This window comes from Varanus komodoensis, unplaced genomic scaffold, assembly GCF_004798865.1.
Source record: "Varanus komodoensis strain SLA01 unplaced genomic scaffold, ASM479886v1 scaffold21, whole genome shotgun sequence".
Lineage (NCBI taxonomy): Eukaryota > Metazoa > Chordata > Lepidosauria > Squamata > Varanidae > Varanus > Varanus komodoensis.
In genome coordinates this window covers 3,943,659-3,960,195 of record NW_025335589.1, presented here as the reverse complement: position 1 = coordinate 3,960,195, position 16,537 = coordinate 3,943,659, and the positions used below count along the sequence as shown (strand labels likewise).

General features: G+C 38.3%; 1 protein-coding gene across 3 annotated transcripts in view; it reads right to left on the bottom strand.

The window, feature by feature from the left end:
- The window catches only part of NAA15 (N-alpha-acetyltransferase 15, NatA auxiliary subunit), a 43,718-nt gene that overhangs the window by 13,624 nt on the left and 13,557 nt on the right, over window positions 1-16,537 (bottom strand). For 2 of the 3 annotated variants that reach the window (XM_044430687.1, XM_044430686.1), the window contains exons 2-14: window positions 14,795-14,879; window positions 13,196-13,300; window positions 12,495-12,652; window positions 11,321-11,455; window positions 10,025-10,178; window positions 9,202-9,321; window positions 8,166-8,261; window positions 7,603-7,709; window positions 6,545-6,617; window positions 5,582-5,751; window positions 4,228-4,380; window positions 1,333-1,461; window positions 500-713 (exon numbers count right to left, since the gene is read on the bottom strand). In XM_044430687.1, coding sequence (XP_044286622.1) covers window positions 500-713; window positions 1,333-1,461; window positions 4,228-4,380; window positions 5,582-5,751; window positions 6,545-6,617; window positions 7,603-7,709; window positions 8,166-8,261; window positions 9,202-9,321; window positions 10,025-10,178; window positions 11,321-11,455; window positions 12,495-12,652; window positions 13,196-13,300; window positions 14,795-14,879 — 1,699 coding nt within the window. The remainder of the gene's footprint in view (window positions 1-499; window positions 714-1,332; window positions 1,462-4,227; window positions 4,381-5,581; window positions 5,752-6,544; window positions 6,618-7,602; window positions 7,710-8,165; window positions 8,262-9,201; window positions 9,322-10,024; window positions 10,179-11,320; window positions 11,456-12,494; window positions 12,653-13,195; window positions 13,301-14,794; window positions 14,880-16,537) is intronic. The other variant, XM_044430688.1, reaches the window with a different exon arrangement.

The window sequence follows — 16,537 nt, the reverse complement described above, 5'->3', positions numbered from 1 at the left end:
ACTTGGTGATTAGTAGAGAGACTCTCTGGAAAGGGGAATGATAAGGTAATCGTCTAAATAGGGATATACATGGAAGGTGTACACAGATGACAACCATGCACGTGGTGAATACTCATGGTGTTTAAGTTTTATATACTTGTGGACAGCACCCTGCCCCCCCCCACACAAAATCAAGGAACAAACAATGGTTTGTATTGATAAGCAGCAGAACTTCTTGATGTGCACACAATGGTGGTCAAAGCTCTTGGTGAAAGCCTCTCCCCCACGATGGACAAGGCTAGGGGATGGGCTCCCACTGAATAATAATTAATCAGCTTTGAAATCTTCCTGAATGAGCTCCATACATGCACGCAGAGCCCATTTGTGTGATGCACAGAGACCATGATGAAGAATAAAGATAACATAATAAAGGAAATAAAGTATGCAGTATGCACTTAGCACATACACAAAGTTAAGACTAACTATATTGCATACAATGAGTAGTAAAACTATCTTATACCTGTATCAGCCTCATGTTCTTTGTTCTCATCTGTCAAAGGGTTATCATGAAGCTTCAAGTATATTTCTATAGCAATTCTTGCTGCCTTAAAATAAAATGGGTGCTGTCGAAGTACATCTTCTAATTTCAGCAAATCCACATATGATCGAAGTGTAATTTTCCTCATACAGTATGTGTGGAAGTCAAACTGATCATCTGTGATTTCTACAAAATGCTAACACAATATTATGTTATTTAGCAAACATCAGAAATTAAAATGAAATACAAGTATTTTAGAAACTATTATAGAAGTTCTGAAATGCAATTCCAACAGCATAACAACTAATGTTGCTAACACAATCAACATACTGGTAAGCAGTAACACTTTTTACTTTTACTCAGCATTTGAAGTGGGTCTGCAAACCCACTTGGTATGGAAACAAAAACCATAGTATGTCAATTCTGATGGCATGATAAGTTATAGACATCTACAAGTGGAGAGAGAGCGAGCCTGAATGGGAACAGAAAGAGTGTGTGAGCCCACAGAGGTGCTTCCCAATCACCAAATCATAGTTTGAACTGAACCTATGCATGGCAATGGCATAACTTTAAGGATTCATGTTGCTTAACTTTCTACTGAATTTAAATGGAAAAACACATATGAAATGTAGGCATATTACAAAAATCTGGCCTTAAGCACTATAACTAGAAATATAGCACAGCCCTTGATTAGATCCCATTGTGCTCAAATAAAAATATACTATGTAATGCATACAAAGTTTTAAGATTTGCTAAACTGAATTCCTAAAAATATCCAACTATGAAGTATTAAACTGATGTCATTAGGTACGTACTCTCTCAATTTCATGGCATTTTTTAAGTGCTTCTCCAAATTTATTCATTGCTTTGTAAGCCTGGGCACATTCTGTCTGGAACCACATGCACTGCATTTCATTCAAGTTTTCTACTGCTGATGTTCCTTCCTAGAAAGGAAATTTTAGAAAGATGTTATAACAAGGCAAACTACTATAAATATTTAACTTATATAGGAAGTTAACTCTGAAAGGTATCTTCAATGAACATCTATCAGTTTTTAGAGCAACAAAATATGCTATTTAAAGCTGTGGCTACAGTCAGCAATTTTGGCTATACTATGCAAAGGAAGATTGCTGTTATTGCTGTTGTAACTGTTATTCTTTGAGTGGCCACCTGTGCATTCACTCATATGGGCTCTGCACCTGCGTAGAGGCTGTTACTGGGAAGATTCAGTAGCTAAGATCATTTTGGCAGGAAGCCCTCCCCCACCCCAGTGTCCATATAAAAGTGAAGAGTCCCTGCCTTTTCCTTCAATTCCAAAGGAGATCACCAGGTGGCTTCAGGGCCAAGGAAGTTTTGGTAATACTGACTTTACATTCAGTGAAGTAGTATAATACAAGGAAAAAACAAATGGAAAGACATGAACACAGACTGCTAAGTTGCTCATGCACCCAGTGAAGTAACTGGTGGGTTGTCTGGACGCACAGATGAAGACTTGAAGAATAGCAGTTATGGGTAAGCAACCTGCCTGTCTTCTTCATGGTCTCTGCGCATCACACATATACGTGACTAGTAAGCTTACTCATTCCTGGATTGTTGGTTGGTGTCACATCATGGGAGTACTGATGTGAAGGCTGCTCTCCTGAATGTGCAGGTGGCCCTAGAGCAAACTTAAGTTGGCAGTGCGTTGCAAAGATGGATGGTGTTGAACAGGTTGCCAGCTTGTAAAGTTTTGGTACAGGGATCCCAGCATGCAGAGCTGTTGAACTGAAGCCACTGCATTTGAAGCCCGGCCAAGAGAACTATTAAGACTGTCACTGCCATGAGTCCAAGGAGCCTCTGAATCTGGAAAACTGTTGCCACACATCCCTAGTGGAGCTTGGAGGTCATCTCAACAAATGCTGCTGCTCTGGTTTCTGAGATATATGCCACTGTTATGAAGGAGTCTATGCATGCCATAATGAAGAGGATAGGCTGGGAACGGGAGACAACAGACTTTTCAGAATTCAAACATAAATCTATCCAACAAAAAACATGTGGTGTCAATTGCCTTGAGTGATTCAGACCTGGCTGATGTCACCAATAGCCAGCTGTCCTAGTTTGTATATACCTGGACCCCTTTTAAACATAGGTGGACACACACTATGGATATGCATTTTGTAAAAACCCTTGGGATGGTAAAAAACAATTCAAAGGGGAAAACTGAAAATTGGAGCATCTCCTGCCCAAACTGGAATGGAAGAATGTGTCTCGAACAGTGTTATTGAGATGTGAAAATAAGCATCTTTGAGGTCAACAGATGCAAATCAGTCCCCTCACTGGAGTAAAGGGAGGATGCCCTGCAGTGTCACCATCCAGAACTTTTTAGGTGAAATTCAGCAGAAATAGGTCCAGGATTGGACCATGAGGTAGTGGGAGAAGAATACATGGTGAGCTGATAAGAGTGGCAATCAACTCAACCACCCTTTTCAATAGGAGATAGTGAATTGTTTCCATCAATCCTGGTGAGCAGGATGTTCCATTCATGATACCAATGGGTGGGAGGGCTGTCAACTCGATCCACTAACCTTCCTGTATTAGCAACAGCACCCAGGTATCCAAAGTAATCACCTGCCACGCAAGCAAGTAGAGAGAGGGAGGCAAGGGGGCAGCTCTTAAGTCTAGGCAACACCTCCTGTTTCTGCCCCAATCAGAATGCGTATGTCCCTGACAGAACCAGAGAACGTCTGCCTTGGCAGAGCCCAGGAGGTTGAGATCCTTACTCCAATGGAGATCCTTACTCCAGAGCTCAATGCATAAGCAGCCAGCTTAATGCTTGTGGGCCTTCTTAGTTAAGACTTGGCAATGGGGGCATTGTTCAACCTCATCCAAACAGAGTGAGTGCCTGTCCGTTGGAGGAAGCTTAGTGCTGCGCCTCATGCACTTCTTAAATAGTGCCTTTAATGCCCTCAAGAAGTGTGAAATGGATAAGAAAGATAAAGAGAAAATAGAAAAAAGGCAAATTATATAGCAGGTTAAACAGAAAGGAACAAATAGTGTTTCTGTTTTGGGTTTTTTTTCCTAGCCAGTAGGTCAGAAAGGGAGTGGTTTTGTGAGGACAAAAGTCTGTGAAGGGCAGAAAAAAATGTTGGTATATCAAGATGCTACATTTGTTGAGGGTAAGAAGATAAAGTACTCAGAAAAATCTAGTGAGAACTTTCCAAGGCACCAAAGGTGATCGAAGAAGAACTGAGGGAAATGACAGAAACTCCCCCTTTATATGGATGCTAGGGTTGGAGTAAGGGTTCCTGCCAAAACACTCTTAGCTATTAAGCTGCCCTGAGACGCTTTTGCATGTAGGGCGGGGTATAAATATTTTAAATAAATAAATAAAATAATAAATATCTTCACAGTAATAGGTGCAGAGTCTGTATGTGTGATGCACAGAGACTATAAACAACAGACATACATAATGTATCCAAATGCAATAGAGTCAGAAGTTTTAGACTTGCTAAGAAGTGGAAAAGTACTCTCTGGGTATAATTCTATTCTGTCACAGCACTCTCAGGTGCTTATATACTTGTTAAAAACTTTAATGATTTGGCACCCAAGAAGCCCCTAAAAGAATCAATAACTGAACCACAGACAAGGCTTTCCAACCTAAAAGCTGACATTCATTTTAAAAAATCAGAAATTTAAACTTGCTAGGAGGTAAAAGAACAAGCTAAACAAACCCTTGTAAACTTCGAACACATTTCTTCTGCTTCTTTTATCAAGTTGGCTTTTAACATGTATTTTGCACATTTGGAGTTGATAAACCTGTCTGCTGTATCCAGTGCTTGAGCCTCATCCATCCATCTTGCAGCTTCTTTTATGTTTCCAGCATGCTTGAAAAGGCAAAACAGAAGCAAACTTAATGAATGCAGTTGACTGAATGCAGTTAATGAATGCAAATGACATAATTTATCATGTTCTACTCCTTAATAGAAGTTGTTGCTCCTGTTGTTATATAAAGCATTTATATACCATTTATCATAATGCTCTCAAAATGGTTTATGCAAAATAATTAAAATATACAAAATTCAACGATTAAAATAATTTAATACAAGCCTCTGCACACTATTAATTTTTTGCAGTCCAATGCAACAATGACAACAACATGATGCAATAAATAATGGCAACTTATAAAAAGTTATCAAAATGTGAAGATACGGTAAGAGTGGCACAGCGCTATGCCTTCAAAAATCAACAATACAATCAATACACATGCTTACTCAGAACCAAGTACCACTGTGTTCAATAGGGTTTATTCCCTTTTACTATTCAAGTTATTCTTCCAAGAATTTTATTCAGATCTTTTAAATTAGTCATCTGAAACAATGCTTAAATTATAAGGAGACTGTACATAATAGTTCCAAAATGACAGCAAACAGTACAATCTAGCTCACTTACCAATTGCAGCCAAGTTCCGTACTGATTTGCAAATTTTGTCAAATGCTTTTGGTAAAGTTCCAAGTTTTGACAATCATAATTGTGGTTAAGCCAGTGTGGTGTAGTGGTTAAGAGCATGGGACTGGGACTCAGACGATCCGGGCTCAAGTCCCCGCTCGGCCATGGAGCCAACTGGGTGACTTTGGGCCAGTTACAGATTCTCAGCCCAACCTACCTCACAGGGTTGTTGTTGTGGGGATAAGATGGAGGAGAATGATGTAAGCTGCCTTGAGCCCTTTGAGGAAAAAGGCAGGATATAAATCGAAAAATAAATAAAATAATGGCTGGTAAAAGGTTATGCTAACAGCAGGTGTAAAGGCAGAAGCAGGAACTGAAAAGTACCTGCTCTGGAAATACACAGGGGCATTTGGCAGACTACTGCTGGAAAAAGGATGCTGAACCAGACATGCTTTTTAGTTTGATCTGTGGACTCATACATTCTTAAGGATATTTTCAATGAACACTGAACATGGGTCAAGCACATAACACTGAATGACAGTCCACACATCTGTTGATGCTTCAGTACTCTAGTAAAGCAGTACTCTAATGAATTGTAGCATTACACATTGCAAGTCTTCTGCAATAATAAAAACTTACCTTATAGATTTTAGCTTTCACAAGGAACAGTTCTATCAAGGTGGGTGTGCTTTCTATTGCAGCATTTATATATTCCAGAGCTAGGGATGGTTGTCCAATTTTGTCATAGTGCTGTGCCAAGTAGTACTGGACCCAGAGTAAAGTTGTTGGAGGTTCTTCTTTACCATCATCTATTTGAAGGAAAATGTATAGTGTTTTTCCCTCATACATTTAATAGTAGACTGCAAAAGGAAAAAACCCAAAGTATTGCTTCTAGTATCCAACCATCTATTTGGGGAATGGATAGACTGGTTGGCAAAACTGGTTAGATACAGGAAGTTAAAAGTATTCCATTTCATGTATTTCCTCTTTATTATTTATTTTAATAATATCACAATCAAAATCACAAAAGGGAGTCACATACTGTCTCTGCATGCATATTCTAGATTTTCAGAAGCATGACTTAATGCAAGTATGGAAAAGAGTTTTATGTCACAGCTGTCACCTAAAACTAGAAATGAAGAGCAGAATCATCAGTTACAGCTGTGTCAATCAAATGCATCATAGAAGCACAGAGAAATGATGCTGAAAGCATGTACATGTGAGTGATGCTGCCCTTCATTTAATTCAAGGTAGCCTACCTAGTGCTCCCTTGGCCATTAACTCTCAGTCACCATGACCAATGTTCACGGATCAGATTAGCAGTAATCCAAAATATCAAGAGGTAACCAGTTCATTTACCCGTTTTAAGCCACTGCCATTTAAGCATGTAGCAGAATTGTCTTTGCAACCCAAACTTCAGATGATGCAAAGGTATCAATTTACACAGACCCTCAACAAATCTGCAGCAGATTAACTTGGGGTGCAGTACAGAAATTGGTAATGGGGGGGCTGTTTGATGTCTGTTCCTCATCCCCACTCACTTTCCTATTGAGCATTTATTATTATAATGCAAATGCTAATATTCAGCAATGTAGTACTCACCATTTGGATTAAATAACCTGCAGCTTTTCAGAGAAGTTTCATAACCTACTACCAGCTCTTCTATAATTGCCACCTATATATACAAAACAAATGCATAAACTGCTTGCTACCTGTTTCCAGAAAATTTTAAATCATGAACATCAGAAGGAGAAGCAAGAACAGTTACAATTAACTTTTTTGCCTGCATACAAGCCTCATTAGTGTCGGATCTTGCAGGAGGGTTATGTTATTCCCTCCTTGAAATGAAAGCCAAAGCCACACCCTAATATACCACTAAAGTCTCAGTGTCCTAGCCCGCATTCCATATTCTTTTCTTGTTTCTAGGTTAACAACTTCAAAGCTAATGGCTAGTCCTCAGAAGATCATAACTGACCTAGGTTGCTCCTCATCACCTTAGACAAAACTTTATCACTGAATAGTTTATGAAGAGCTGAACCAAAGTTACTTTATGCAACAGGACTGTAACATTACAGTTTTGTTTTTAAGATGTTAAGTTTGTCATATCCAATCACATGACAAATCTCTTATTTCTACCAGTAATTAAAATGAACTGAATGCATAAACTGAGGGGAAATGATGCAGTCCCAAAAAGTATACATGGCATTGTGAAGTTAAGAAATCCACTGAGTATTAATCTCTTATGGCGGAAGCACACACAGCTGTACTTACAACCCACCTCTACCTTTCTACTTAGGAGTTTGATATAGGAGATTAGTAAATTCCATTTTCCTATTTCAGGTCTATAAATATATTCCTTGATTAGAGCTTGGTGTGTGCATGTATCCATGACCCTTCTAGAAAATCCCCAACCATGCAGGCAGCACACACACACACCATTCCCAGACTGTTCTTGCCCTGTATGTATATTTCTTCGTCTGTAGCAAATTTATCCCATTAGCCTGGATTTTTGAACATTAACACTTATACAGGATATTTCTGTGAACCTCTTGATGTTTGAACAGTTCTAGTATGAAAGAATTACATGGACTAAGTGTTTTATTGATAATGATTCTGCACAAAAGCCAAAACCCTTCAAAGCTCATGCATGCTAGAATTACCTTTTCTTTGTCTTTATATAGTGATCGCAGCGTATTGAAGACTGGTGGGCAGCCTTTACTGAAATTCATCCTCAGAAATTTGTCCAAACATTCCTTAAATTTCTCACCTATACAAGAAAAATACCTGTTCATGCTGTTGCACACATTACTTCACATGCTGTCAATAAATTTAAAGCAAAATAACTACATCAGTTACTGACTAATGTCAGGGCTTAATGTGATATGAGATACAATATCCATGATTAAAACTTTCAACAGTTTTAAAATCTGGAAGAGCATGAATCATTTCCCCCTCTAAATATTGATGGCAGAGGAAAGAGACAAATGCTAAATCTCAGCACAGAAGTCCAGATTTCTCCATTATTTCTTATAAGTAGCTGCTGCTTTAACTACTCTAGCAAGAGATAAGAGCATCAAAAGTAACTGAGAAATCTCATCCGCAGTGAGGGGAACTGCCAGTCTAATAATGTATTAATTAAAGGAACTAATTAGAATGTGAAATGACATCAAAAGGAGTCTCTAAAGTTGCAACTAATTCCACTCAATACCAAAATCGAACTCACCAGATAAAAAGTTTAATGGCAGTCTCCGTGGAACCAGCCCCCTTGGGTACTTAGTCCAGGCTTCTTCATAGATCTTGAACCGTTCCAACATATTTGCTGGAATAACAAAAACATGTTACTAACAATTGTTAATTTGGAATTTAGGTTACCTAACAACCCACCCACCCCCAATTATGGCCAAGTACTACAAAATATTAAACAGTATTAATTTCGATTAAATCATGGACACAACTCCAGAGAGAACTTTTCAGCACTCATAGCACTTTCAGCAGCCTGGTTTCTTCCCACACCCCTCTGTAAACAGCATGTCCCTTTGCCAAATTTTAAAATCCCACTGTATTTAAAAAGCAGGATGCTATGCAGTGAGGGACTATTTAAAATAAAGGTCTTTCGATATGAAGTTAAAAATACGATACTACCTTTTAGCTCCTCTACTCATTTTTAAAAACCATTGTGACCATTGCTCCATAACTTCCCCAACATTTACCAGAAACAATTCTGGAAAGGTTCTTAGGTCTGAAGCAGAGTAATGTACCATCAGTACAAGACTTTATACTTATTTTCTATGATATCGACATTAAGAGATAGTTTTGGCCTTTGATCTCCCTTCATTTTCACTGTTATTTACAAGAACCAAACTGCTCACACATGAAGAATTCAAATATGCAGTGTAGCAAAGAAGATATTAACTTTAGCTTCACTACACTTCATACTTCTGGAAAAGCTGGAACATAAATACATAAAACAAATAAATGCGTATTAGCTCACTTTTTCTGAAGTTCAAAATACAGTGCAAAAGAAGTTTTTGAAAGCTTACCTAAAACAGATTCATCTTCTATCACTAAGATAATGTATATGTGTATATGCACTTTTCATACCCACCCCATTCTATTTTCCTTCAAGTTAAACTACCACAATTCAACTTGTTGTGAAAAACAAACCAAGGTAATGACAAAATGTATGTTTTTATTACCTATGAAAAATAAGGGCTTAGTGCTTCTCTGAGTCATATATATCCTAGTAAAAGGTATGTTACCTGGTTTAAGTGCCTTTTCTAAGCCTTTGTAATATGCCCAGTTTTCAGGATTTCTTTCTTGCAACCCTCTATATACTTCGGCTGCTTCTTCCAGCTTGCAGAGTTGTAACAGAAGTTCTCCTGTTAAAAATATAAAATGTGAAGGACATGAAATATATATTATGTATTTGTTTTTTACTACTGTTACACTGAAAATGGCTAGAGTTTTTCACTTTCTTGTGCTTTTTATACAAAAAACTTAGTGACTGGTATGATTTGTTGTTGCACATTCTCTATAGTATGTAGATTTAATAAACTTTAATCAGGATAAGCCAGGCTACCTGTAGCCTGGACAGGCCACAGCAGGGATTGTCCCAAAGATGGGGAAGGGGGCACCTCTGAGAGGGCCCTTCCCCTCGTTGCTACCCTCTGAGCTTCCTGTAGGGTTGGCACCCAGAGAAAGCTCCAGAAGTTGAGAATAACAGTCCAATTCAATTGCAGTTGTACATGTACCCTGAAAAATGTTAAGATTTCAAGCACATTAAACATATTATATAGTACATTAACCTGAAACAAAAGCCAAACAGCCTCCAAACAATAGTGCTTTCCTGTGGTTGGAATAAAGGGACATAGGCAACTTACTGGGCTGATAATTTCTTCAAAATAGAATAATCTCTATCATGAACATAACTGAAAATCAATAGCACATCTTGAATCTACTGAGTGCTCAGTGAATTGACAGGTGGCTTTGTAGCCCTCAGACATTTAGATTAATATTAAACAGAAAAAATGTTTCTTATTGTAAAGAGGTTTGGGCACAAAAGAATCCTGAAAAATCAGTTACCTTTTGTTTCTTCAACTGCTAATTTATCACAGATTTGCTTTTCATAGGTGCCAAGATGATCCAAAGCTTCTTTATAGAGACCTGCTTCCCGGAGAACTTGATTTTGATATAAGAGTAGCTCACTATATTCATAGTCTACCTTATCGGGAGATGTCTGCATAGGTAAGAAAACATTGAATTATTCATCTCTTTAACTTCAACAATGCAACATTAAAAAACCACAAATTAGTTCCAATCCAACAAGAGTGATCTGTATGTGGAAGTGGACCACATTGTCAGATATGACCCATGTGTATAAAAAAGTGATGGGCTGATAAAAGGGCATCTACATGTAGCTCTTAGAGCTGTAAATGTAGTAAATGTTTCTTGCTCAATCAGAATAGCACATGTATCTGCCAAATACCTGGTTGGCAGTATTAACTCTGATAGCACTGATCACTTTTGGTAGGAAATGAGTGTTCCTTCATTTCCAAAACAAGTACAGTGGTACCTCGGCTCACATCCAAATCAGGTTGCAAACAAAAATATCATTAAAAAATTGACTCAGGTCACGAACTCCACATTGGGTGGTGACCGTGATTGTGACCATCTTTCCACCCCCTTGAGTGGGGAGATGGTCACGATCGCGCTTGCACTCATGCAGGGAAGACAAGCTGATCGTGGTAGTGCTCAGGGTGGGGTGGGAAGATGGCCACGATTGTGCTGGGGGCGGGGGGAGAAACAGCTGAGATTGTGCCTGTCTTTCCTGCAGGAGTGCACCCGTGATCATGTCTGTCTTTCCTACATGAGCGCGACTTCGGCCATCTCCCACCCCCAGCACAATCGCGCCCGTCTCCCCAAACGTGCCTGTGATTGCGCCCGTCTATGGCCACGATCACGATTGTGCTGTGGCGGGGAGATGGCTGCGCTCATGCTCGGGGTAGGGAGGGAGATGGCCCCAGTCTTTGTTGTTCTTTGTCACTTTGCTTCAAATTTTTCTTATTAAAAAAAAATAGTTGCAGAACGGATTAACCTTATTTACAATGAACCTTATGGGGAAATTTGACTTGGGTCACGACCAATTTGGATCACGACCAGAGTCCTGGAAAGGATTGAGTTCATGAGCCAAGGTACCACTGTATTTGGTAAAGTCAAAGCAGATGGCACCAATTATCAGTTCCATAGAGAGATTCCTATAGGCAGTTGCATATATGCACCCACTGTTGCACACAACTTTATAGATTAGGATATTACATTTAACTCTTCATTTCCTGTTCTGATCAATGACTCATTTTGTTGAGGTTTCCCTCATGATACCTGTTGAGTCTTCCTAAATTCCTCCAAAATTTTTGCTGCCATTTCATAGTCTTCCAACAGATGATATGCTATAGCATAGCCAATCCATGAAGCTCGTTGAGCAGGTCGAAGTTGAAGTAATTGATATCTAGTTTCCTATATGAGAATGATAAAATACCAATTTTCCCATTAAATCTTTTGGATTTATTATGGAAATAAACATTATCCATCAGAAAATCAATGATGGAGTCTTCTATTTTTAAAAAAGTTTCATCAAATAGAATTCCTTGTTGTGCAAAGATTTCTATGCCAAATGCACAACAGCTTGGTAAATTAGATTATCTAGCCCAGCCTTCCCCAATTTGCTGCCCTCTATATATGTTGGGCTTCAATTCCAATCAACCCTAGGTTGTTTTTTGTTTTGTTTTGTTTTTGCAGTAAACATTAAGCACTATCAATCATGGGACTAACACAATTAGGGATAGCTATGATTAATTTCCACTGAAAGCACCTAAGTTGTTCCTTTGGTTTCAATGGGAACTGAGCAGGATTAATCAAAGCCAGATTGAAGTTCCTAGCATGAGCAGACATTGATCTACCTTAAAAGATAAGAACAGAACCAAACTACTGTTTCAAATGGCTTCTTACACTCTATAGAGTAGAGAAGCATTTGAAATAGTTTGATCAATACAAAAACACTCCAGGATGATGAATACTGACCCTTATTTACCAGTGCAAAAACCAGTACAAAGCATTAACACTCAGCAACTTCAGTAATATTCTGAGCAGGAAGAAAGGAAAGCTCTGAGAACAGTCAGCAAGCAATGATACAGAAAAGCAATTTGGTTAAAGACAGAAATATAGATCATGAAACTACTTTAAAACTGAAGCAAATCAGTCAAAATGTCACCACCACTAATTTGGACTGTATTACATAAAAATAAAAGGGGCTTTTGTTTGGGCAAAATGACTGCAGTCATCTTTGGTGGTCTGGAAAAAGCATTGTAAAATGTGAACACAGTTCTATAACAATACCTAAGGAGAAAATTCAGGCATTTATGAATACATGAACACATCCTTCACCCAATATTATTAAGGCAGAAAGTAAGGTGAAAAGATGATTTCTTCAGACTTCCATATTAAGAAAATAGATACTTCACTCGAAAGGCAGGTTTGTGGTTTGTTCTTGACTCACCCTGTAACCTTCTAAATCTCTCATTTGAATTTGTAGTAGAGAGAGGTCCCTCAAGATTTGGAGATTGTCCTTATCCCATTTCAGTGCATTTCTGTAGCATTTGATGGCTTCATCGTATTTCTTGTCTGATCTCTGGAGGAGACCATAGACATGCCAACCTGGAAACTTCTGTTAAGGGCATTACGTTTTGTAGCAATTGGGAATAACAAAAATTACTATTTAACTATTCCATAAAAGACCACCACAAGTATTTTTTTCTCAACTAGAAAAACTAGTATACTGAAGTGAACTAGATCAATACTTAACACTGACAGGGTCCTAAAAATATTGTCAATATACATTAAAGTTAGCACTTAAATACACGAAAGCAGGTAGCCTAAACGTATCTATGACTTTTAATTGTGTTGGTACATAATTAGGCACTCACCTGCATCTGATTTGCAATGACGAAAATAAAGCTGTCAAGTAGAATTAAGAAGTGGCATTACTGACTAAAAGTAATTTTTGCCTTCAGTCTTGTTCCAAAAGAAGCAGGTAATATGACTATGCAAATATTTCGCCAAGATGCCTGTTAGAATTTACACAATGAACATTGCAGTTTTTCATTTGAGAAAAAAGGGAATTGGTAACATTATATATTCTGTGATAAAATAAGCTGCTTTCTTCTTTTGCAAATCTAATTCATAATCAGAAAAGGATACAGACATGACTCTTCAAGTCATTTCTTAGGCCCTTACGCACCAATTCATATGCCTCTTCTTTTTTACCTAAGCAATTTAATGTTAGTCCTTTCATAGCCAGAGTTTCTAAATAAACAACAATAATAAAAAAAGTTGCATCAATCATAAATAAGTGAAACTATTTTCATATAGTGATGTTTTCTGAACAGAAAAACTTATAGTATGGTTGTGTATACTATACTAAGAAATCAGTATATTCTAAATTACAAGCTACATTTCTATTAAATCTGAAAACAGAGTAGGGTTTGTTTTAAATACAAAAGATTCTTCAACCGTTTAATACATTCAAAAATCTAAGTATAAAACTACAAGTTTTATGAAGTTAAATAACAAAATGTTATATATATGCCCTCAATCATGCTTATGACTGGCAAATTTGTGGGGAACACAATTTTCTGCATGCAGGTTCTCACAGCTGGACTACACATGGTGCAAGCAATCCATGACAAGTTAATTTTTTCTTAAAATTTGGTAGAGATAGGCAGTTGTATTTGCATGTGCGTGAGAGGGGGAGGAGAGAGAGGGAGCAAGTGCTAGATGAGGTACCAATGCTTGTTTGTATGACTCCCCCAGTGCAAGTACCAGGTCTGCTATTAGATGTGGTTGGAAAATGAGTTATGATCTCTTTTTCTTTCCATAGCTTAAGAAACAGTCAATTTGCATTAGAGAATTTAAACAGAGAAGGGAGCAGAAAGATTAAATCCCCTCCCAGCAATAGTTTAAATTAAAATTGTTCCCCACTGCAGCTGTTTTATGAAAAGAAAAACATGTCAGAGGAATCAACCATAGACTTCCCATATCAGACACAACTTGGCCCCCAATATGAAACTACAGCTGATCTGTGTCCAAATATGAGTTGTCACTGAACAACTTAAAAATGAGGTAGAGCATTTACAAGTAAACAGGCTACTAAACTCTACCCCAGATTATCACCTCCCTACAAAAGCAAAGCATTTCCCCCAAGACAATCCCTGAAAACAAGTAAGACCAGCAGTTGCCCACCAGATTATTTCAACTACAGCTTCCAGCATTCCTAGCGATTGGCTATGGTGGTTCTGGCTGCTGGGAACTAAGTCCAGGACAACTCAGAGGACACCAAGCCTGGGGAAAGTGGAAACAGAGGAAGAGTAGAGTGAAATTAGGTGGTGGGGAATAGCAGCAGGTATCTATTATTCCACTTTATATCTGTTCAGTTGTGGTTTGTGATTGAAGATGGGCTTGCCACCATCACCTCTAGTACTAGTTTAGTTCCGAAAAGGTTTGCAAGTTTTTCTCTCTTTTTCTTAATGTGGATATATAAGCTGAGAACTACTTACCAATCCTTGATTACTAGCCAAAACCAAATTCTGACAATCTTCCACACTGACCCAAGGCCTTTTTATTTGGGCATGGGGGGTCATTTTAATGCATTATATTGTTTTTATTCAGTTTCAAATTTATAGTAATACTAAAATACTGTTGCTTTCCTGAACCTTCAGGAAGAGACAGGCTATAAATACAGGTCAATTATAGAACTTAATGTTTAGAATAAGTAGTGTATGTATAAATCTGAAGACTCACCTCCATGTTCTGCAAACTTCGGATTGGAAAGTATTTGTTTGCAAAATTTCAGACCATTTCTGTACTGTTTATGTTCATAACACCTCTGTAAGGAGACAAATATCAAAATTCTGTTCATGTCTCATAATTGTAGCAAATATGATAGAAATAAACTATGTACAGACATATCACCTTATATCCACCTGTAATTAGCTATTAATCATTCCTAGCATAAGTTCCTTGTTCTTTCTGGATTCTATACAAAGTTAAATATTGAGGAAACCTCAAGAAATAAATATTATTTGTGCCAAACTACCCTGCAAACCGATAAAATTAAATACACACAAGAAAAAATATAAGCCATATTATTTCTTTGAAAAATTCTTGTCCTATTGAAATTCATTATTTAGGTAGAATTACTTACTGAATATGTAGTGCTCTACAGAGTTTTCAGCACCTATATTAGCATAGTTGAATCATAAGTTTTAGTTTACTTCAACTTCTAGGAAAACTTTATTTTTTCTAAACAATGATAAATTTAATGTGCACAAGACAACTTTCCCTGTAGATAGACTACGCTGCACAGATTGCTCACTGAACACCTAGGATACATCAGGCAGATGACTGGGCTCACTGCAGATTGTCCCCTCCTTCCTCACTCAGCATTTTTTTACAAAGTTCACAGCTGCTTATTTTCCTGTGGAAAAGCCTCTGTTTAGCTGGTTACAATCCCAGTTTTAAAATAAAGTGCTCCTCAAAATTGGGGTGGGATGCACTTTTTACTTTTTCTGAGCTCCTAGAGCATGGATCCTCCAACTACGGCCCAGCGGCCGGATCCGGCACACCATGCCCATTTATCTGGCCTGCCATGCCCATTTGGACACGCCCCTCATGCTCCCACGTGCACACCTGCTGCCGCCCACCTTGCCCCGTGGCACGGGGAGGCAGCGGTTCGCTCACTCGGAGAAAATGATCTTCAAACGAGCAAACTGCTGCCTCATGCGCCCGCCTTGCGGTGCGCGCCCGCCCCGTGTCACCTCACCTTGCCTCGGCCCTCGCCTCAGCGCACGTGCCCACATGCACCACCCCCAGCCCTGCGCTGGCCCACAAGCACCACCAGCACCACCTTTCCGGCCCGCGCCCAACACCAGCAACTTTCAACTGCCCCCTGGTGGAAAAGTTTGAGGACCCCTGTCCTAGAGACTTGGGGAAAAAGTTGAGGACCCAGAACTGTCAGGCACATATTTCAAAACTAGATGATTTCACTAAGTAGGGATTATGAAGTTGACACCCCACTTTTGCAAACAAAGATTTTCTTGTACTGTTGTTTTCTCCTGGACAGCTTACTCTTTGACAGATGTCAAGAGAAAGAAGTTTAATTGAAGCCTGGCTTGGTTAATGTCTGTCTATCATACCAGAACTTCGACCAGACAAGGCTTCAAATTTCAAGAATTCCAGGGAACTCTACACTTGAAAAAATTTAAGCTACTAATGAAAACAAAAAAGTAGTTTTAAAAAATTAAAACATTTTAATGTAAATTTTAGTTTTCTTAATTAAGAAAACAGATATTCCAATATGTTGTTAAACTATTATTTGTTGCTCCTGCTATGTTGTTATGTTATGTATTACTGCTTTTCTGTTTAAACTGTATATATTTAGGCTGTTTTATGCTATTGGTTTTTATCATGTTAACTGTCTAGAGAGTCATGTAGCTATGAGACAATATAAAAAGTGTTAAATAAATAAAAATACAGAAGTGCCAG